Raw genomic sequence first — 21,693 nt, 5'->3', positions numbered from 1 at the left:
TCAGATTTGTTTTCCTTGGCTACAGCATGGGATGCACACAGCATCCCACTGCTGGGTGTGGGGCAAAGCTTGGTGCTGTTCTGTGCCTTGAAAGCACAGCTCCTGCTAATGACCACGTCTGCTTTCTGCAGATAAAAAGGGTGAATGCATCTCAGAAATCCTTTGCATTTTCCTCTTGGCCACCTCCCTTCTCCCGTGATGCAGCAGAGTGTGGGGAAGGGCCACGTTGTAGCCTTGCCCTGCATTTCCTCTCTGGCAGAAAAGCCAAATTACATCTTTGCTCACAAAAGCTGCCCAGTGCTGAGAACCGCCCCCCCAGGGTTGGGAGGTTGCTTTTTTCCTTTTTTCTTCTTTATTTCTTTTTTTTTTTTTTTTGTCTTGCTGTAGGCAAGGCAGCTGACAGGAAGATGACTGTTAACTTGACAAGATAAATGCCTTCAATCCACACAGCCTGTGAACAGGCCATTAAAATTATAATCTAATCCTTTATTAGGGGACTTGAACCCGCTCAGGGAAATGGACACAAGAAGCTTTTGAAATCCTTTTGCAGCCTCCACCCCATGTGATTTTAAAAGGTTTCTCACCACAAAACCAGCCATAAGTGTGCTAACGAAATCTTAATTTTCGGTGTGGGTGCTTTACCCCTCGATGAATCTGTCATCTTTCTAATTACTGTGGTATTAAAAAACAGCCTTTGCTTCCAAAGAATTAGAAGTGTTTTGTAAGATTCACTAAAATAGCACCAGGACTTGTTTGTTGGTCGTTTTTTTTTCTTTTTTAATTCTGACCTACACAATATGTATTAGGCAGAACTTGTGGCATCAGCTTTCTTTAAGAACATCCTAAAATTATCTTGCTGTTTACATATCATCAATTCTTTTGTTCCATCTGGGATGTGGATCTTTCCTAATTACTGCAGGTATTGAACAGTGCTGTGTATTCATCACTTGCCAAATTTAATGTCAGCCTCTTAATGTGCAGTGGGGTTTTTTTTGTTCTTGTGATATTAATGGATACCAGTCTTGCAGAAATACTGGTAAAAAAAAAAAATCCAAGCTAAGTCTTGGTATGTGAGATTAAGTGTAAGCACTTCTTAACCTTGCAGTGGGAAAATACACTTTTATCAGCAGAGAAGCAACAGGGCTGATAAGTTCTGTTCTTGGAGAGGGGTTTGTTGTGGCTCTGCTGTGATTTGTGGTTTCAGAGCTCGTCAGGAACTCCTCATCCTGACCCAGCTCTGCTCCTGGCAGGTTTTTGCACCCAGGGTGTGCTGTGAGCTCTTGAAACCCCCCATAGGCTGGAGCTGAGTGGGGTCTGTGGCTGCTGCACTTTGGGGATGTGTTTTATGCTGTGCTGGGGCTCTGGGGTCGGTTTGGAGCTCTGGCAGATGGGTTTGCTGCTCCCAGGAGCTCTGGGAGCTGCACTAATCGAATCCAGCAGCACCTTGGGCCAGTGCAGCTGCCGGCAGCCCCGGGGCAGATGGATGTGTCCAGCCCAGCACAGGGAGGTCAGCTGCAGTTTAATCTGGGAGGCTGGAGCAGCCCTGCCTGCAGAGGGGTCTGGGAAAGCTTTTGTGTGTCCAGTTTTGTGCAGGACTGACCAGAGCTGCAGCATCAGGGGTGGTGACAGGAAGGGGAAGCACCACTTCACAGGATTAACCATAGATTTTATTGGAAAGGACTTCACAGCTCATCTTGTTCCATCCCCTGCCATGGGCAAGAACTCCTTCCACTACCCCAAATTGCTCCAACCCCTGTCCAGCCTGGCCTTGGGCACTGCCAGGGATCCAGGGGCAGCCACAGCTTCTCTGGGCAGCTGTGCCGGGGCCTCCCAGGGAAGAGTTTACTCTGTAATCACAGATTTAGACTAAAGTAAAAGCATTTTGTTAAGTTGAAGGACACATTTCTAGGCTTTTAAGGTAAGGTTTATCCTTTGTGTGAGGAAAGGAGATACTGGGTGGATCTTGCTCAGCTGAGCTAAAATATATTTCTTGTCACATAAACCTTCAGGTGCATCTTCCCTAGTAATAAAATAAAATGGGAGTGGTGGCTGTGTCCATTTTCAACAGCATTGCAAAATATAGTCTGAGAAGTGAAAAAAAATCAAGTCTTAAAGCTTAAAACCAAGCTGCTGAATAGCAGGGGGTGTTTGGCTGCCTGTGGAGCATGCCCAGGTGGTTTTCCAGCCAGGAATACTGATATTTGGGGGGTAGTTAGGCATTCCATGTAGGCTCAGAAGAGATAGATGGGCTGTAATTAACAGCCCATGCAAGCAGCCTGCTAGGGAAAGAAAAAAACAGAAAAAGCATGTCCTGGAAAGTCTTAATTTTTAACCATCAGCTCAGAGAATAATAAAAGGGAGGGAAGTATTGAGTTTTTGGCTTTCTGCACATTAAGATAACTTCAGTCTCCCAGGGAAACCTTATCTGCTGGTGGAGGAGGGGATTTCTCCACAAGCTTCCCAGGCTGTGCATGTGCAGCACTGTCAGCTGGGGACTGGGGAGCTTAAAATCATCTCAGTGTAGCTGCATGCACGAAGCACATTTTGGATTTAGTTCCAGAGCACTCTTCAAAATAAGAGATTTTTCACGTTAAGAGTGTTCAGGCAGAAATTTATGTGTTTTGGCAGTACTGAAATTAGCGTGACTAAAACAAGCAGAGTCTTGTGCTTTGTGGAGTCCTTGGGATCAGGGTTCCAAACACTGTCCTGGAGGTTTGGCTGCTCTCCCTGAAATCTCCAGGTTTGGTTTCATCCCCACAGACATGCAGAAACTCACCTGAGGCTTCATTGCATCATTGGATCTCACTGGTGCTCCTTTAAGTTAAGAGAGCTTAAGGTGATGAGAGGCAGCAGGACAAATTGAATTTCTGGCTTGTTCTTGCCTTCTCAGTGAGCAGCAGCCCTGAATATTCTTGCTATAACCTCTAGACAGACATTAAAGAAACATATTTCGATTTATGCCCTTCTTAGAGTTACAGATAAGATCTAAATGGCACCATTTAGCTACTAGAGCCAGGATTTAAGTTGTGTTAATTCCAGCTGTTGGGCCAAAAACTCTACAAGTGCTAGGATAATGTAAATATTTAATAGACTATTGCCATTAAAAAGATTAACAGCTCTTCAGAGGGGTGGAGCTGGGTCGCTGTTCTCTGGTTTCCATCAAGTCAATGAATTTTAGTGCTGATCTCCCTGGAAAGCTGATCCCAAGCATCTTGGTCATACTCCATAGAGTGCAGGTTATTTGTGCTGCTGCAGTTCCCATCACAGCTTTGCTTTTGGGTAAATCTAGGCCAGTGCCAATGAGGACAATTCAGCCAAATTAATCTATTTTGGTGAAAATGCGCTGAAAAGAAAAGCAGCACTGAGAGAACAGAGAGCTGCTGCTGCAGGAATTATCCCACTGATTGTTGGTATTCCTTGATTTCCAGGAAGATGATGAGAAGATAATTCATGAGATTCAGAAGGAGGCCGAAGAGGAGCAAAGGAAGAAGAATGGGGGTAAGTCACTGTTGGGATCAGGCTGAGGATGGATGATGGGACAGCACAGGGCTCCCAGCTGCTGATGGGTCTCTGGACCTGCACTGGGCTCTGTTCTCCTGGGAGCTGCTCTGTTTTTAAAGTGCTGTTGCACAGATTTTTGCTGGGATTGTGAGCAAACACAAGATTTGTGCCCATCTCTCACATGGCACCAGCGTTGTGGCTGTCTCTGCTTGGCAAAGTAGCTGAGGGGCATCAGAACCTTTGAGCTGTGGTGTTGGGGGGCACAGGGGCTGCCCCACATCCCACAGCAGGAAATGCTCCTTTTTGTGGGGTGTTGGTGGTGAAAGGAGCTGGGCTGGAGAGCTCAAGGGGCAGCAGTGATGTTGTGCTTGGAATGGGGCTGCTGATGGTGGTGGGGTGAGGAGCAGCTCTGTGGGGCGCTGAGCAGCTCTGTGCGGCGATGAGCTCATGGATGGGCCGCTCTGTGGGGTGCTGAGTGCTCTGTGGGGCAATGAGCCGCTCTGTGGGGTGTTGAGCTCGTGGGTGGGGCGCCGGGCCGCTCTGTGGGGTGCTGAGCTCATGGATGGGGTGCTGAGCCACTCTGTGGGGCAGTGAGCTCATGGGTGGGACAATGAGCCGCTCTGTGGGGTGCTGAGCCACTCTGTGGGGCAGTGAGCTCATGGGTGGGGCGCCGGGCCGCTCTGTGTCTGTGGGGTCACTGCTCTTTGCTCTCCCCCCCACGTGCAGAGAACAGCTTCAAGCGCATCGGCCCTCCGGTGGAGAAGCCCGTGGAGAAGATCCAGAGGATGGAGGCCATCCCCAGGCCGGTGCCCCAGAACTTCCACCAGCCCCGGATGCCCCCGTACCCCTTCGTGCACCCCCCGTTCCCCCTGCCCCCCGTGCGGCCCCTGTACAACAACATCCCCCTCAACATCGGCCCCATCCCCGCCCCCTACGTGCCCCCCCTGCCCAACATGAGGGTGAACTTTGATTTCCCCCAGATCAACGTGCAGCTGGAGCACAACCTGCCTATGCACTTTGGGCCTCAGCCCCGGCACCGCTTCTGACCTGCCCCACAGCACAGGGCAAAGCCACCCCTTCATGTCACCCCCTCCCCACTCCAGCCCCTCTGGGGTCTAGCAGCAGCCAGGGGACTCAGTGTCCCTGTGCTGCCCCCTCTCTAGGGCTTCTCCAAACCTTTGCAATCCAACATTTCAACCTGTGCTGCGACAGGGTTTGGTGCTACATTTCCCAGGGGTGGAGTTCCCCCCCAGATGTTTTGTTTTGACAAAGCCTGTTCAGGCAGCTGTTGGGAGGAAAAGTGAGGCTTTGTAGGACACAGGAATACAGCTGTTCCTTGGGGAATTTCCAGAAATCCTGCCTTTCTGCTGGCCAGAGCAGCAAAGTGAGCCTTGGAGGAAGGGAGGAGACGCTTGGCATCTGAGTGAGCATAAAACCTTCAGGAGTGAGGTAACAGGAGGCAGCTGCCCCAGCCTGCTGCCTGTGCTGAGGCTCAGGGCTGGGGTTCCTGTGTTCTCCAGCATCCCTGTATCCTGCTGGCACCTCCCAGCAGAAATAAATTGTTCAAAAGCAAGTCAATGTAGCATTTTTAGTGTGCCTCGCTCTCCAAGCAGAGCCAGGGGCTGCAGCAGCTGTCCCACTGCTCAGGGCTTGGTAGGGAGCCCACAGCCATGTTCTGTTTGGGGGTGTTAGGAAGTGGCAGGAGATTTGGGCACCAAATCTTTGGCTGGACTAAACTTGCCCCCTTTGAAGGGCTCAGTTTTCCCCCCTAAAGGTGTGTGCCCCTCAAACGTGGCCTTTGCTTTGCTGTTCTCGTCTGGCATCCCAAACTGGGATGCTGGGGGAGCCCAGCTTCTGGCAGCAGTGCTCAGGCAGCTGTGCAACCACCTGGAGCCAAAGCTGTGCCCTTACTGCAAAGACTGCCTGGGAGACACCCAGACAGACGTGCAGGCAGTGATGTGTCCTGTGGAAGGAAAATTGGGAATGTTCCCTGGAGCTGCCACAAGCTGGGAGCCCCTGTACCCAAACCCTCACACCCAATGGGCAGCTGGGGCCTCATGCTGCAGGAAGCTGGCTGCTTCCACAGCCCCAAATAACTCCTGAAAATGTGTGTGTCAGCTTAATTGGCTTTGGAAAAGTGTGTTAAAAGTTAAACCTGAGTATTGCTGGGCTTGGAAAGTGAGGGAAAAGCAAAACTTCCTTGTGAGCAGTGCTGGGCTGTGGGAGGAGGGTGGCACGAAGCCCTTTCTCCACATCCCTTGGCTGTGCTGCCTGGTACAGGCCCCATATAGAAAAGAAAACGGTTGAAGTGGAAAAAACCCCTCTTCCCAGGAATGTTGGGCTGGCTTCTAGCAGCCCATTTGTGCTGTTGTTCTCCAAATGTTTTGTTCTGGCCTTCATCCTGTTCTGTCCTGCTGGGAACTCTCTGGGTGCATCTCCCCTCCTGTCATTCCCCCCTGTATTGCAGCATCCAGGTGTTTTGTGGGTTTCTTTGTGTTTTTCGGGTGAAATTCCCTGTCTCCACCTCACAGCTTCTGCCAAAGCCCCAGTGCAGCACAGGGAGCCCTGGGGTGTGCAGGGGGCACAGGGTGTCAGTGGGATGCTCCTGACAGGGCCTGGCACAGCATTTGGGGACTGCTCTCCCAGGCTGGAGGATTTCCCTGCCTTTTGGAGCTGAGTGCTTTTCCCATTGCCTGTGGGTCAGACATTCCCTGTGGAGCTCTCTGGCTCCTCTGTGCCGTGGCCTCTCCAGCATTAACAATCAACTGCTGTTCCCTTGCTGCTGGAATTTTCTATTTTGAATTGGTTTATTCCTGGCAGGGGTGTGGGGGCTGCAGGAGCTCTGTCACTTGCTGCCCAGCTGGGCTCTGACCAGGTTTAAATCCTGCCTTGCACCCCTGATTCCGGCAGGGGCAGGAATCCTGTAGGGCTTGGGGAGGGAGAGCTTTGTCACAGCAGCTGCTGAGAAAACACACCCAGGGCAGAGTGGTGCCTTCCCTCGTGCAAAGGGAATCCTGTTTGCTCATTAGCTGAGGTTTGTGGGCTCAGGGGCTGGTTTGGATGAGCCCTCCAGGCTCTCCAAGGCATTTTTCCCTTCCTGGTGGGTGCAGGAGGCAGTGGCCCAAACTAAGAAGGACATAGGGTGGTCATCCAGCAAAAAATGGAGGTGCAGGGATGTGTGGGCATGGAGAGCTGAGCCTTGGCAGAGGGAAGGGTGGGTGTGGAGCAGAGGGGCTGCAGAGGTGGCACAGAGGTGGCACAGGGAGGTTGGTGGCTGTGGTCCATCAGGGTCACTGCTGCCCTGGTCCTGGAGGAGCCTGGAGGATACAGAGGGAAGGGAAGGGAGGGTTCCCTGCCAGAGCCAAGGGGTTATTTGTGTCCAAGGGGGGATCAATCAGTGCCTGGGCTGTGGTGTGCAGGTACACCATGCCCAGCACACCCAGCACTGCCCCTCTCCCCAGAGAAACACCCAAAACCTTGCAGCCCAAACACGTGGCTGCTTCTCCCCTCTAAGCCAGGAGATCTCAAGTTGTTTCTGAATCTGTGTTGATTTATTAAAAAAAATATATATATAAAAAGCCCAAAACTTACTGAGCCACCCAATCCAGCCTTGAGCTGGTTTCTAACTCCTGCATCCTACTTTCCCTCTTGTCCCAGTCTTTGGAATTGTTTAAAGGTTTTGAAGGCAATGAGGAGGTTGCTGTGCCCAGGCTGATCCCATAACAGGTACTTCTTACAGCTAATTGCAGTGTCCCATTTACTTGCCTTAAAGGTGGAGAGAGAAACTTAGTATTTGCACTTAGCAAAACGATGTATTAAAAGAAAAAAAGACCTGTAAAGATGTGCATGTTCTGCAACTTTGTATAACAATAGCTGAAAATAAATAGGTGGTTTATTAAAAAAAAAAAAAAGAGAAAAAAACCAAAAAATATTTTTCTTTACATTCTGGTAGTAAACAGTTCTAATATTCTGTGTGTAAAAAGTTCCTGTATTATATTGTAATTTGAATTTTTGTAAATAAATTTGTGCACTCTGGCTTTTCACCTGTGTGCTTTCCTTACAGCCATGACCTTGTTCTCCCATCCTGCCTGTGCTGTGGAAACTGCCCAGGTCTAAGGCAAAACCCCAACTGATCCTCCTGGAACAGCTGGACCTGTTCCCTGTGCTCCCAAGGAAAAACTGGATGGGAGAGAAAATGGTTTCCAGTCACTCCTTTAAATGGAAGCCAGGATGGGGGGAAGGCTGAGGGGATTTCCCCTCTTGCTGGAGTCTGGTGAATGATGGTAAATGCAGAATCCAGCCTGGAGGGGAAAAAAAGGAAATGTGTGCTGGCAGCTGGGGAGAGGGAAGGGGGAGAGTCCTCCTGCAGCTCCAGAGCCCTGCCCTGGGTGGGCAGCCCCTGGCAGAGCTGCTGCCCTGGCTGGGGGTCACAGCCTGGTGCCACAGATGTCACAGTGAGGCCATCAGAGCTGCTCAGCATTTCCTGCACTGCCCTGGTTTCTCCCTGTTTATGGCCAGCACTGCACATCCATCCATCCATCCATCCATCCTTCCTTCCGCCCTTCCTTCCTTCCTTCCTTTGGCCCTTGCAGGGCTCACCCCCCCAGTCTGATGGTGAAGGTCCCTCTGGGCAATGCCATCCCCTTGTCCCCCTGGGGTGTGTGCCTGGGGGGTGCTGAACAGCCCCCCCATCCCAAACTTTGCTTTTTCCAATCAGTTTTACATTTCCCAAGGCAGACAGGAGCCCGTGGGTGCCCAGCCAGGCTGTGTTGATGGGCAGGGAAGCTCTGGCTGTTCTCAGTGCAGGTCTGGAGGTGTTGGTTGAGTTTCGGGGCTGCTTTCAGTTGGGAGGGCTGGGGGCACGTCTTGGCTCCAGGATGTGAGTTGGGCTGGGCTCCCCTTCTCTCTTTAGTCCTTTAGCTTGTCCTTTTCCACATCCCTGAGCAAAGGAGGCTGATTGCTGATCCCTACCCAACCACACACCCAAATCCTCCATCCCAGGAGGTGAAACACCTGAATCAAGAGGGGGCACAGCTTTGCTCCTGGTCCTGACCCATCCATGGGTCACCCATCCCCGGCTGCCCCTGGGCTCAGTGGCTTCAGCCTCTGGCTTTGGCTTTGCACCTCTTTGGGGCCTCTTAGTCACCGTTCCCTTCCCACCATCTCCTCTAGAACTCTCTAGAACCAGCTCAGCCCATCAGATAAAGGCTCCACCACCCCAAATCTCCCCATTCAGGCTCTTGCTAGACCCAACAGACCACACACCAGGTTGAATCCGAATGCAGGTTTTATTTTTTAATTCATCTTTCTCCATTTGAAGCTATTTTTTTTTAAGTTATACAAATGGCACTTACAAAAAAAATAATAATAATAAAAAAAAAAAAAAAAAACCCAAAACTTAAATTTTCAGAGTGAGATGTTTTCAGAGAGTCACGACACCCGATAAGAGGAGACAGGAGAGATGTTTGACCTAACGTCACACGGGGGAGGCCGGAGCAGGGATGACACGGGTGGGAGTGTGACGGGGTGGGGAGGAGGTGACACAGGGAGGGGTGAAGGCCAGCGAGGGTGTGTGTCACGTCACAGGGTCACACAGGGCTTCAAGACACTCGGTCCTTGGCGGGGCAGCGCGTCCCTGGGGCCGGGGGGCGCGGGCAGCCCCCGGTGTGAGCGCAGAGCCGAGGTAGAGTCCCAGCCAGGATCCCCTGCGCCCACCAGGGACCCCAGCCCGGAGCTGTGCCCTGCCTGGGCACAGCCACTCGCTCTCCCAGCTGAATTTAGCACCAAGCCCCAGGGGAGGGGATCCCTCCTCGTGGCTTTAAGGCTGACTGACGAGCCCCTGCCTGGGAGTAGGGACCGGCCCTGGTTTGGCACGGCAGCGATGCCGAGAGCACCCTTGGTGTGGGGTGGGACCAGCACTCCCCCTCTGCAGAGGGGGCCCACGCGGGAAAAGGCTCCTTGGTGTGTTTGCAGGGAGCAGAAACCGGCCCTGGGAAGGCCCCAAAGGATAAAGTGCCTTTCACCACCCTAAGGAACACGCAGCATCACCCTTACAGACAGCGTTAAACTCTAATGCAGACCTAGTACAGACAACAGCTGGTCACACAGTGCCATGGAGAGCATATATAAATAGAGACTAACAAAAATACTGTTTTGGTCTTTTTTTTTTCTTTTTTCCTTTTCCAGTAGGGTTGCAATTCATGAGAGCCCAGCCCAGGTGCCCTGGGGGTGGTGGGACCAGGAGCTGCCCCCTCGGGGTGCCCGCGGGAGCGGGCGCTTCCTAATTCAGCATTAGGTGTTCAGTGATTCGCTTCACTGTTCCAGTATTTTATGAGAGAGAAAAAAACAACATCGAAGGTACTGAGCAAATATCACTGTGCAAAGTTTGCTAAGGAACTTTTCTATTCTGTAAACCAAAATCTGCAGTTTATGCTTCCAGCCACTGCCCCGGGGAGATGACGTTGGCCAGCCCGGTTTCTCCCAGGACCAAAGCCCACTGGGGATGGGCTGGATGAAGCCCCCGCCCTGGCACGGGCTGGCTCTGTGTCCCCCACGCCCTCCCCTCCAGGCACAGCAGCAGGACCAGCCTCGGGGCAGGCTGGACCCACCATCAGGGTCTGGGATGCTCCTCCAGCTCCAGGAGCACAAGGAGGGGTGGAGGGACAGGAGCACGGGGCTCCATGAGATGAAAGGCTGAGGCTTTCCAGACAGGATCGCCCTAAAGAATCATTTCCAGGTGTGTGGGGAGGGGCAGCTTGCTGGCCCTTCCACAGGGATGTGCTGGCACGTGCCAGCCCCATCCCAGGGATTCTGTGATATGTAAGGTCACCTCTTACAGCTCAGCTGGGGATGAACCTGCCCCACAGTGCAGGAGGGGAGAGAAGCTGCTGGGACCAGCCAGCTGAGCCAGCTGAGCCCAGCACCATCTGTCCACCTCGACTGGAGCAGGGCAGGACAGGATGGATGCTCCAGGGGACACTGGCAGCTCAGTCTGAGGCTGTGCCAGTGCTGATATGGCAGAAGCGAGCACAGAGGTGATCTTATTCCCTTTTTTTAATTGAGGAGAGGAAAATCAACTACCTAAGGTGATGCTCAGGGCCAGGAGGGGGATACGGCCATTTCCAAGCCCAGCAAACCTGGAGGGAGGCAGGGAAGGGGGGATAGAGACAGACCCCTCTACAAAGCTATAGGCAGGCAACCCCACCACTTTTCCAGTTCTTACATGGATTTAGGGAGACCCACCTCCCACATAACGCACCAACTCTATGGCAGGAGGGAAGGGCAAGCCAGTCTGAAAATCCTGTTACAGAGAGGAGAAACAGAACCCAAAGGAAAAGAGGACAGGAAGGGAAAGAGAAGTTGGCAACGGGAGGTACCCTAAAGTGCATTAATACTCCCAGAGGGTGGAGGCGTCGATGGTGTCGGCCGATGCCTTGAGCACCCCGGCGTGGTCGCCCTTCAGGTATTTGCCATTGATTTTGATGGCCACTTTGTTATAGTCGCAGAACTCAAAAAAGAAGTCCACGGGGGTGTCGCTGCTGCTGGTGACGGACGACTCGTTCCCCACCATCCAGTACTTGCCAGTGGTATCTGCAGGAGAGGGGACACGGTGGCCTCATGAGCCACCCCAAAGGCCACAACTACCCTGGGCACTCACCCTTGAGGAGCCACCACGGGGACCCCAAGGGCCACCAGGCCCAGCCCTGGGGCACCCTGGGCACTCACCCTTGATGTTGTAGGCACCATCGTTGAACTCCAGCTGGAAGACGTCGTAGGAGGAGCGGTTGGAGTCCAGCGTGCCGGTGACCTTGCGGCAGCCGATGAAGCCGTGCTCGCCGCGCAGCACGATGATGGGCCTGTTGATCAGCTTCATCACGAAATGCTCCGTCTCTCCTGCACCAAGGGGACACCGAGGGGACACCGAGGGGCTGTGAGAGCAGCCAGGGGGGCACAGAGACACACCCCAAAGCTGGCAGGCAGCGGGGAGGAGCCTGCTGTGCCCTCATCCATTTCTCACCCACACCATCTGTCCCCCTGTCTCACAGCACATCACTAAGAGAACTTATTGCCTGAGCATCACTTGGAAGAAGAGCCCGGCTCTGGGGGAGCTTTTTTCATCCCCTGCTGCCCCGGTGTGGGGTCCCTGAGGGTCCCTTACCCGCTGTCTCCATGGAGGCTGCCAGCTGCCCGTTCTTCTTTGCTGTCACGTATTTGCCATTGGCAGCTTTCAGGGTGATGCGCTTGTCGCACCACTCGATGTCGAAGTAGCAGCTCGCGTTCCTGTGGGGCAGAGAGGACACTCAGGGGGGTGGCATGGAGGGGGACCCTGCCACCGCCCCCCTGCTGGCTCGGGAAGGGCCAGGCTGGATCAGGAGAGCCTGCTTCGATCTGTTTGTGCAGGATGAGCCGTGTTGTGGTGGCCATCCCGCTGGGAGCCCTCGCCCCGGGGGCAGGAGGCAGGCAGGCAGCCAAAGGCACTTCTGGGCTTTCCGCCTGGCTCTCAGGGTTGAACTGCAGGGCAAACATTTCGACAGCCCCAGCCGGCCAGGAAGGATTATGTGGCCCCAGGGACCTCCAGTGCATCGTGGGCGGCAAGCCCCGACCCATCCCTGGCTTTCCCAAAATGCTCTGCCTCTGCTGGGAAGCATTTGGGATGAGCACCCAAGCTGGAAAATCCCTTGAATTCCCCTGGGAGGTGCAGAGGGTGCTCTGAAGGCCAGGCAGGGCCCTGAGGACTCACTTGGTGGAGGCTGTGGACTGGATGCCCCCGTTGGAGGTGAGGGTCCAGTACTTCCCGGTGTAGGTGCGGAAGGCGCATTTCTTGGTGTCCTTGTTGATCTCCAGCTGGTAGGTCTCCTGGTCACCCTCCTCGTCCTGGTTGGCTGAAAGGTCCATCCCTACAGACCAGAGACAGACGGAGTTGGGGGGTGGCACCAGAACCCCCCTGCAGCAGGTCCAGGGTGGGGCAGCCCAGGAAACCCAAATGAGAGGGGCTCCTGCTCCCTGGGTGAGCTTTGGTGGCTCCCAAATCCCTCCCATGACCTCCCCTCTGGCATTTGGGGTTCAAATCCAAGTTTTCATTTGGTTATTTGATGGGTAACTGTGAGCTTCCCCTCCTGACCCAGCAGCTCCATCAACACGAAGCGAAGACCAATGTGGATGTTTTATAAGGAAAGGGCTGCAGTTTTTCCCAAAGGTGACAGCCAGGTTTCTCAGCCCATTAGCAGAGGCCGCTGCAGCACCCATGAATCCCAGCTCCTGGCATGTTTAAGGACCATGACAACGTTTTTCATCCTCAATTGTCGCATCCCACTGGGCACTGAGGTGTGCAGGGACAGGAGGCTCAGGAAAGCCCCAGGGCAGCCAAGCCTTTCCCTGACTCCCCAGAATCATCAGCACCAGCCAGCTCTGCAGCCAGGGTGGCCCTTCCCTGTGCCCAAGGGACCAGAGGCAGCATTACCACACAGAGGAGGATGCAGCTGCTCCTGGGGCCACCAGCCACAGCCCTGGGCCACCGCCAGCCACGTGTGCATCCTCTGAGCCCGAGCAAACCTGCTTAGTCAGGGCCAGCAGGGCCAAAACTGCTCCAGAGCTCTCCAGCTTGGTGGATTTCAGCCTAAAAACACTTTGGGGATGAGAGCCACAAGCTGTGGCCAAAGCCAATGGCCGAGCTCTGTGCTGGGGTGCAGAGCTCAGCCCCACTACTGAGCTCAGTGAAATGGGAGTTCAGTGGAGCTGGATGAATTTTCCAGGGCCAAACACACCTGCATCCCTCCCTGCAGCAAAGGGGTGCGCAGGGCTGGCGTGCACATTCTGTCTAGTTCTGGTCCTATCACTAAAGTAGACTTGGAGGTGCTGGAGCAGGTCCAGAGAAGGGAAATGGAGCTGGGGAAGGAGCACAAGTCTGATGAGGAGCAGCTGAGGGAGCTGGGGGCTCCTGTTCAGCCCCTCACACCTCCACGATGCGCCCCAGCCTCTGGGCTGCTGGGATTTCTGGTGCTGTGCAGTCACTGCAAGGGCGCCAGGGCTGCAGTCCTGGTGGCCCCTCTGCTCTGGGAAGCCACCAGGAGGTCCCACAGCTGCACCCAGCTGTGCTGCAGGCTCAGCTCCCTGCGGCTCCACATCACCTGTCCCTGTCTGTGTCTCCGATCTCCCATCCCAACACCAGGAGCCGCCTCTGCCTTGCATATCCATCACCCCCTTTGCCAAAAGGATCAGGCTTTGTTCCCAAAGGGATCAGGCTTTGTTCCCAAAGGGATTAGGCTTTGTTCTCAAATGGATCAGGCTTTGTTCCCAGAGGGATCAGGCTTTGTTCCCAAAGGGATCAGGCTTTGAAGGCTCCACTTTGTTGGCCATAATTTTATCTCCCACACCCCAACTGGCCCACAGCTCCCACCTGCTCACAGCACTCCCCTCTCCCCAGGCACCCTCCAGCCCCTTTTGCAGCTCCCATCCCAGGAGGTGCTCAGTGTCAGGGTGTGGAACAGCCCAGTTTAGTGGGGGTGTCCCTGCCCATGATGCCAACCCAGCCATTCTGTGATTCCAGGGCTCTCCTGATGGACACACAACCACCCTTTGTGTGCTTGGCTCCCCAGGGTGTTCGGGCAAGGTAGGGGTTGCTGAGGGCCACCAGCCCAGCCCCATGGCCACGTCCTCAGCTCCCAGAGCCGTCCCAGAGCCGCCTCCTCCCAGCACTGCCGGGGGCTGAGCCGGCGGCTCTGGGAAGGAACATTTGGTTTTGATTTTGCATCCCCGGCTCCAGCCCCAACGCAGAGCTGTAAAACGGAGAGAGAGGGGCTCTGCAGGGGCTCACAGAGAGCCTGGGCTGCGGGGAGGTGACCCTGGGGGACACAGCCCATCCCTCGAGGCTGGCAGCACCCCTGGGCCCCCAGCCTGTGAGAGCTGTGGGTGCCTGTGGTTTGTGGGGAGCAGGGGCAGCGGTGCTTCCCCTCCATGACTTCTCTGGGAAGGACTCACTGACCTGCAGGGAGCAGGCTGGGCAGGGCCAGGGGATGCCGAGTGCCACAGACAGGACAGGGAGTGCCAGGAGCCCCCAAACGCTGCTCCCTGTCCCTGAGCCCCCCAGCATGGAGCACAGGGCACACACCAGCCCCCATAACCACCCCTCTGCCTGCCCATTTTCCACACTCTGTGCACGGAGCTTTGGGAGCTCTGGCTTTCCCCACTGCCTGGAAGCAGCAGGAGGAGCAGGAGGGTCTCGCACAGCCCCCTCCCCAAAAGCAGCAGCTGGGGTTGGGTTACAGCGACTCAGCACAAAGGAATGCGCTGGGCTGGGGCAGGAGGAGGCTCAGAGGGCTGGAGCTGAGCTGGGGGGGCTGCAGGAGCACGGGCTGTGTGTGTGTGAGGCTGTAGGACCATGGGGTGATGTCCCCGTGTCCCCGTGGGGAGGACAGGCTGTCCCCACAGCCATCCACCCCCCTGCTGCGGCCGCTCCCTCTCCAATCACGGATTAATTAACGCTCCTGGTAAATTCACAGTCTGGAGCCGGCGCTGCTCTCCCTGACCTTGAGGAAGCTGCTAATTACAGCTGGAGGCAGGAGGGGGGGTGAGCACACGGGGGCTCTGTGGGAGGGGGGGCAGCTACGCCTGCACACCCCAAAATCCCCGGGGTGGGACGGCCTCGGGCTCTCTGTGCAGCAGGGATCTTGGGGGGAATGTTGGGGAGAATGAGGCATGTTCTCAGCCCAGAGCTTCCTAACACTGAGTCCCCGGGCTTGGGGTGCTCAGGGAGCAGCAAAGGGCTCCCCAAGCCCTCCAGGCTGGGGGGTTTGCAGGGCTGGTGTGGAGCCCTCGCTGCTCTGAGCCAGGAGTGTGGATGGGGCGGGAACCCCGTGGCCATCCCAGGGCAGGCACAAACCTCCCTGTCCCTCCTGCACAGACAGGATTCTCTCTCTGAAGGAGCAGAGTTTGTTGTAGCTCCACCTCTACACCATGGGGAACTGCAGAACCAGTGTGGGGCATTCAGGGAATGGAGAAAAGTTTCCCTGTGCACTCAACTCACACAGAATGTCTGCTCTGAGCAGTGCTGGGATGCTGCTGAGAGCCAGCGGGATCAGCTCCATGGGGAGGAGCACCTTTCCCATCTCCAACTCTCCTTTCAAAAACCCCAGAGTTAAAGCTGCAAACACCGGTTATATGTAAAAACACCGAGCCCAGGTTGCCTGGATTGCTCCACAATCCAGGGCTCAGCGCCCTGCAGAGCCCCCAGGGCAGGATTTCAGGATTTCAGGATGGGGCTGGGATGCTGTGCCCAGCACAGGTCGGGCTGGGCTCCCTGTGGGCTCTGGCACCTCCACCCAGGGCTGCACCCACACCGTGCCCAGAGCCTGCTCCTGCCCCTCCCTGCCCTTCAGCCGGGCTCACACTACAGAAATCCAACAGGTTTTTGTCTAAATCCAGCAGCCTGCAGCTCCTCTGCTGAGGGTGCAGCTCTGCTGAGGGGTCACGGGCAGGGGTGAAACATGAATTTCCTGAAAACCCACCCCTCCTTCCCCGTGGATTTCCTGTGGCTTTGTGGTATCCCCCAAGTGTCAACAGGCCACTTGGCATCATCTCCGGATGAAAATCCCCATCCAAGCCTGCGTGCCCCCTGCCCTGGAGCCGCATCTTCCCGCCTTGCCGTGGCACCCACATGAACTGGAGGGGGAAAATCCGGCTCAGCCCATGCCGGGAGAGCTCCGGGCCCCAGGACAGAGCTCTGCACGTCCAGGCTCGCTCGCCCTCCTCCCCAGATCCCATTTCCTGCAATTCCTCACTCCCACCCTCTCCCCCATGGGTGTGGGGGCCAGGGGCAGGGGCACCCCTCCCCGAGGGCCGGGCAGGGGCACCTCGGGGAGGAGCAGAGCCCGCTCTGCCCCCGGGACCCCGCGCCCACAAAGCGCCTTTGTTGCCGCAGCCGGGCGAGAAAGGAGCCATTGAGCGGGAGGAGCCGCTCGCCCTGCTCGCTTTGGGGTGCGAACGGGAGATGGGAGCGCTCGGGGAGCCCCAGGATCCTGCTGGGGCTGGAGGCAGGACAGGGGGACCAGGGACACCCCCAGAGCTGCCCTGGGGCAGAGGCAGGGCTGGCACCCATCCCCTGATGCCCCGGGGTGTCGGTGGGGTGGTCCCGGTGTGCAGGGGATGCTGGCAATCCCGGGACAGGGAGGAGACGCCAGGCCAGGAGCTGACTTGGCACGGGTGGGACAGCGCCGTTCCAAAGCTGGATCCCGGCCAAGGGAACCGCAGAGGAACCCCATGGACCCATCCCTGCTCCTCCCGTGGGGCACGGGGGGGACGGCCACAGCCATCCCCGTTCCCTCCTTGGCTCCACACAGGAATAAGCTCCTGTTCCCGCCAGGCCGTGCCGAGCTGCGGTCACTGCCGGCCCGCATCCCGCATCCCGCATCCCGCATCCCCGTGGCCATGGGAGCCTGTGCCAGCAGCACGGCGCTTATCAGAAAAGGGAAAGCCTGTCTGGAAAGGGCTTCCTCCGACCGCTGTTTCTGCCGCCTCCTCGGCACCCCTTGGGTCACAATGGGAGGAGGGTGAGCCCCACAAAGCGGCGGCTCCCAGCCTTTCACCGCCACCGGGAAGGATCAACGGGGTGGGAAGGGCTGCTCCGGCCAAAGCGGACTGGAGCGAGGATGTGCAGCCCCAGCGCGGCCCTTCCCGCTGTATTTTGCTTGGAAAGGGGCCGGGCACAGCCCAGGGCCCTCTGTTGCTGGGGAGATTTGTTCCCCCCCTTCCCGCTCCCCATCCCTTCCGAGGCAGACAAAGCCGGAGGCTCGGCCAGCAGCATTCCCACCATTCCCGCCGCTCCATGGGGTCTCCGCCGCCACCGCTCCGTCCCTCATCTCCCCCCACATCTGCTTTCCCCATCTCTGGTGACAAAGGGCTGCAGCAGCCCTTCCCCCCCGCGCTGCGGCAGCTCCCGCCATCCTCATCCTCCCGCCGCCATCCTCATCCTCCCGCCGCCGCCATCCTCTCCTGCCCTTCCCCAAATCCCCGTGCCCGGCCAAACAACCCCCGCTGCCCATCGTGGCAGAATTTATTGTTCATTTTTAATGGGTTACTTTGCGGGATTTGCTCCCCGCACGGAGCCGCCCAGGCACGGATCGGGGTTAAGCAGCAGCCTTGAAATACAACATATACACACACAAAAAAAAAAAATTCCCCGCTGTTCCTCCAGGCTTTGCTGCATGCTCGCACCCATCCCACGCCCGGCGTGCGCCGGCCTGACCTGGCGCGGCCCGATGAGCCCCGGGGCACCCCCGGCACACACCGAGACCTCCAGGGCACACACCGGGACCCCCGGGGCACACACCGGGACCCCCGGGGCACACACCGGGGCACCCAGGGCACACAGCGGGACCCCCGGGGCACACAGCGGGACCCCCGGGGCACACAGCGGGACCCCCGGGGCACACAGCGGGGCACCCGGGGCACACACCGGGGCAGCCAGGCAGAGCAGAGCAGGGATCCCCCATTTTCCAGGCTCGGGGCTGTGATGCCCGGTGGGCACTCACGGGCGGCCCGGGCAGCTCCGGTTGTGACCGGGCACCCGAGGCGGGCCGGTGGCACCGTGGCCCCTCCGATGGGATGGGGTTTGCGGGTGCGGAGGGATGGCGGCCTTTGTGCGGGGGGATGCGGGATGCGGGAGTTTTGGCAAAGCCCTTTATGTAACGCTGCTTCCCAGCCCCCCAGCCATGGGATCTCCAGCCCCCCTTGGGACAACCAGAGCCCCCCGAGGGGAGCCGCAGCCTCCCTGCTCCGCTGAGCACAGGGCTCAGCCGTGCTCGGGGAGGGGGATGGCGGAGGCTTTGTTGGGCGAACAATGAGCTCCGAAGGAAGGAAGGCGAGGGATGCAGCCCTGCCTCCTTCACGGCGAGGGAAGGCTCCATCCACACCCTGCCAGCCCCCTCCCCGTCCATCCCTGCACCCCATGCAGGCCCCTGCCCGCCCCGGGCCCTGCGGGGGCGATGCTGCGGGGATGGGGGTGCGGAGGGATGGGGGTTCCCGCAGGGATGGGGGCCCCGGGCAGGCGATGCGGGAGGGGGAAGGGGAAGGGATGTGGGAGGGATGCGGGGGGATCGCGATGGGGTTTGGGGGAGGGACCGCGGCAGCCATGCTGAGGGGCGCAGGGGGTGCAGGGGGAGATGGCGGCTGCAGGGGAGGGGAGTGAGAAGGGGCTTGAGCAGGGGGAAGGCGCCACCAGGGAGGAGGCGATGTCAGGGGGATGCGGGGGGCGGCCTGTGGGGTGGGAGCCGAGGAAGGCAGCGGATGTTGGGGGTCGGGGGGGCCGTGCTGCGGGGGGAGCGCTCCGAGGTGCCGATTCTGAGGGGATGCAGGGGAAGCGATACCGGAGGGATGCAAGGGGCTGCCCGGGGCGGGCGATGCCCGATGGATGCCGATGCCGGAGGGATCCAGGGCCTGCTCGGGCCAGGCAATTCCCGAGGGATGCAGGAGCGCTCCCCTGGCACAGCCGAGGTGTCCCGTTGCCCCCACCCGCAGCCCCCAGCCCCTCGTACCTTGCCGGGTGGAGACATTCCTATCGTTGCCGGCCCTCAGCACGACCTGCGGGCAGCTCTGCTCCAGGGCGAAGAGCTCGTCCTTGCCCACCTTGGCGCTCTTGCCCGCCTTGAGGGTGCCGCTGGGCCCCGAGGGGGCCAGGTAGCGGCCCTCCCCGTCTCGGAAGGCCACCTTTCCGCAGCGGAACTCCAGCGTGAAGGCGGTGCCGGGCTCGGCGGCGGGCACCAGGCGGCCGTCGCTGCGGAGCAGGCGGTGGTCGCAGCTCTGCAGGCTGTAGCGCTGATCCACGAACAGGAGGGTGATGAGCGCGTCCACGCCCCAGGGCACGTCGCGGTCCACGGCCAGCTCGTCGCGCCGGGGCCCCAGGTGCGCGTAGCGCTTGCGGGCCAGGCTGTACAGGTTGGCCTGGGGGTGCATGGCCAGGTGGACGCTCCACTTCTCGGCGGCGGACACGGCGGGGGCGAAGCAGGAGAGGCGGTCCTCGGTGCCGCCGAAGAAGCGGCGGTGGGGCTCGGACTGCAGCGACCACCGCCCGTCGCCGTGGGCCAGCACCAGGAACCGGCAGTCGGGGCCCGGCTCCTCGCTGTCGCAGCTCACCCGCCCGTCCTTGTCGGCCGCCAGGTACCGGCCCAGGTGGCTCTTGAGCAGCACGGCGCTGGAGTCCTCCCCGTCCTGCTCCAGCGTCCAGATCTGCTTCTTCTTCATGCTGGCGGCCGAGGCGTTCACCTTGAAGCCGAACGCCTCCGCCGTCAGGTACCGGTTGCTGCAGTTGATCAGCCCGAACTGGATCTGCACCGGCTCCGCCGTCCCGTTCGCCGTCATCCTGCTCCCGCCGCCGACCGACACCGAGCGACCGACACCGAGCGAACGACACCGAGAGCCGCCGCCGCGCCCGCCCCGCCGCCGCCGCCTTTATAGCGCGGGCTCGGCGCCGCCTCCCGCACCCCCCGCCCGCCGCCGGGGCCGCCCCGCCGCGACCCCCGCCCGCCCCCGCACCGCCCGGAGCCCCCGGCACGGCCCGAGCCCGCCAGGAGCCCCCGGAGCCCCGGACACCGCCCCCGCTCCCCCGGCGTGCAGAGCCCCTGCCCCGAGTGACAAAGCCGCCACGGATCGCGGGGTCCCCCCACGCTGCAGGACCCCCAGGGTTTGCTCCATGCGGTTCGGGAGCCTCCCCGAGCTGGGGGACAGCCCCCAGGGCATGGCAGGAGCCCTCCCTGCATTCCCGGAGCCCCTCACAATGCCAGTCCGCACCTCATGGCAGGACTGCCCCAAGCACGGCAGGAGCCCCCTTGAAGTGTAAAACCTCCCCATAAAGTGGAAAACCCCAAGATCTTTCTCTGCATTTCAGGAGCATCCATGAATTGCAGGATCTCCTCCTCCAGCACAAGTTCAGCGTGGAAAGGCCCCTCCAGGAAGGAGCCCCTTGAATTGAAGGACCCCCAAACACACATAGCAAGACCCCCACTGTAAAACAAGAGACCCCTCCTTGAACTGCAGGGTCCCACACATTGCAAGACCCCCTAAGCATTGCAGGGTCCCACACACTGCAGGGTCCCACACACTGCAGGGTCCCACACACTGCAGGGCCCCCTAAACATTGCAGGACCCTCCCATAATGAGAACACAGTCCTTGCACTGCACAACACCTACTCAAACTGCAAGTCTCTGTCCTGCACTGCAAGAATCCCTCTGATTGCACATCCCCATCCCACTCCAAGGCATTGTGAGACTTCCCCTGCTCCCCTCAGTCCCTCCTGGGCTGCTGGCCGTGTCACCAGGCTGGGATGGGGAGCAGGGTGACGGATGCTGTGGCCTCCTGCCATCTCTGAGCCATCCCAGCACCCTGTGCCAGGCACCACCCAGGCTGGAGCACCCTGGCCCTGGGGAGCTGAACTGCCACAGCAAATCCAGAATAAAACCAGGGGCACTCCTGCACAGGGGAGCATTTGGAGGCCGTTTCTCAGGGGGTGGGTGGGCAGTGTTGCTGTGCATGTCATGGTCTGGTGACGCTTCCAGCAGGGCTGCCCTGGAGATGGGAAGAATCCAGCCTGGGGAGGGTTTTCTGTGCTGCCCAAGGGTGCTGTCCACTGCACCTGGGGGACATTTCTTGTGTCTGTAACAGGCACACAAAACAGTAAGTGGGAGCAGAGCTGCAGGGGTTGATTTGAAGCTGGCTCAGGCACAGCCCTGCCCTTACAGGGGGGAGATGGCTGGAGGGATGTGCAGAACCAGAAAATTGGAGAAAGAGGGAAGAGGGGAAGGACAGATGGGGTGGATTTCAGCGGGATCAGGAAGCTGAACTGCTTGTCCCAGATGAAGAAGGACAAGTGAAGGGCTGAGTGTGGCCATGAGTGAGAGGGCACAACATTGCCAGCTCATAGCTGGCACAAAGAATTGCCCCAGGCTCATCCATCCCAGGCAGGATGGCATCCATCCCACCCCACCTGCCAGGGCCCTGCAGGCTGCACTGGTTCTGCACTGGCTGTACTGGTTAGAGCCACTGCTCCAGCCTCGCCCGGGGCTCACTGGCACAACCCCTCCAGGGCAAACCTGCCAGGCTGGGCTGGGCTGGGCTGGGCTGGGCTGGGATGGGATGGGATGGGCTGGGATGGGATGGGGGTTGTTTTGTTTTCCTGGAAGCCTTGGCCAGACCTGCTCTGTGCT

At 58.2% G+C, this 21,693-nt stretch overlaps 2 protein-coding genes across 3 annotated transcripts in view; one reads left to right on the top strand and one right to left on the bottom strand.

The window, feature by feature from the left end:
• Nucleotides 1–5,325, top strand: part of RNF216 (ring finger protein 216) — a 73,503-nt gene extending 68,178 nt beyond the window's left edge. For both annotated transcript variants that reach the window (XM_054270714.1, XM_054270713.1), the window contains 2 exons: nucleotides 3,429–3,498; nucleotides 4,228–5,325. In XM_054270714.1, coding sequence (XP_054126689.1) covers nucleotides 3,429–3,498; nucleotides 4,228–4,547 — 390 coding nt within the window. In that variant the 3' untranslated portion in view covers nucleotides 4,548–5,325. The remainder of the gene's footprint in view (nucleotides 1–3,428; nucleotides 3,499–4,227) is intronic.
• Nucleotides 5,326–8,770: 3,445 nt separating this feature from the next.
• Nucleotides 8,771–19,919, bottom strand: FSCN1 (fascin actin-bundling protein 1). The gene is made up of 5 exons (XM_054270983.1): nucleotides 19,029–19,919; nucleotides 12,242–12,398; nucleotides 11,660–11,781; nucleotides 11,227–11,394; nucleotides 8,771–11,091 (listed from the first exon to the last, which is right to left on the bottom strand). The coding sequence occupies exons 1-5, from the start codon at nucleotides 19,849–19,851 to the stop codon at nucleotides 10,889–10,891; spliced, it is 1,473 nt and encodes a 490-aa protein (XP_054126958.1). The 5' UTR covers nucleotides 19,852–19,919; the 3' UTR covers nucleotides 8,771–10,888.
• Nucleotides 19,920–21,693: the final 1,774 nt, after the last annotated feature.

This window comes from Melozone crissalis, unplaced genomic scaffold, assembly GCF_028551555.1.
Source record: "Melozone crissalis strain CALT ecotype California unplaced genomic scaffold, PUWL_Pcris_2 ptg000012l_1, whole genome shotgun sequence".
In the NCBI taxonomy this organism is placed as follows: Eukaryota; Metazoa; Chordata; class Aves; order Passeriformes; family Passerellidae; genus Melozone; species Melozone crissalis.
This window is presented reverse-complemented; position numbering and strand designations above follow the sequence as displayed.

Coding starts and splice junctions, on each gene's coding strand:
- FSCN1 (XM_054270983.1), bottom strand. CDS start 19,851: ATGACGGCGAACGGGACGGCGGAGCCGGTGCAGATCCAGTTCGGGCTG. Junction 11,782..12,241: donor CAGTCCACAGCCTCCACCAA/GTGAGTCCTCAG, acceptor TCTGCCCCACAG/GAACGCGAGCTGCTACTTCG. Junction 11,395..11,659: donor AGCCTCCATGGAGACAGCGG/GTAAGGGACCCT, acceptor CCCTTGGTGCAG/GAGAGACGGAGCATTTCGTG.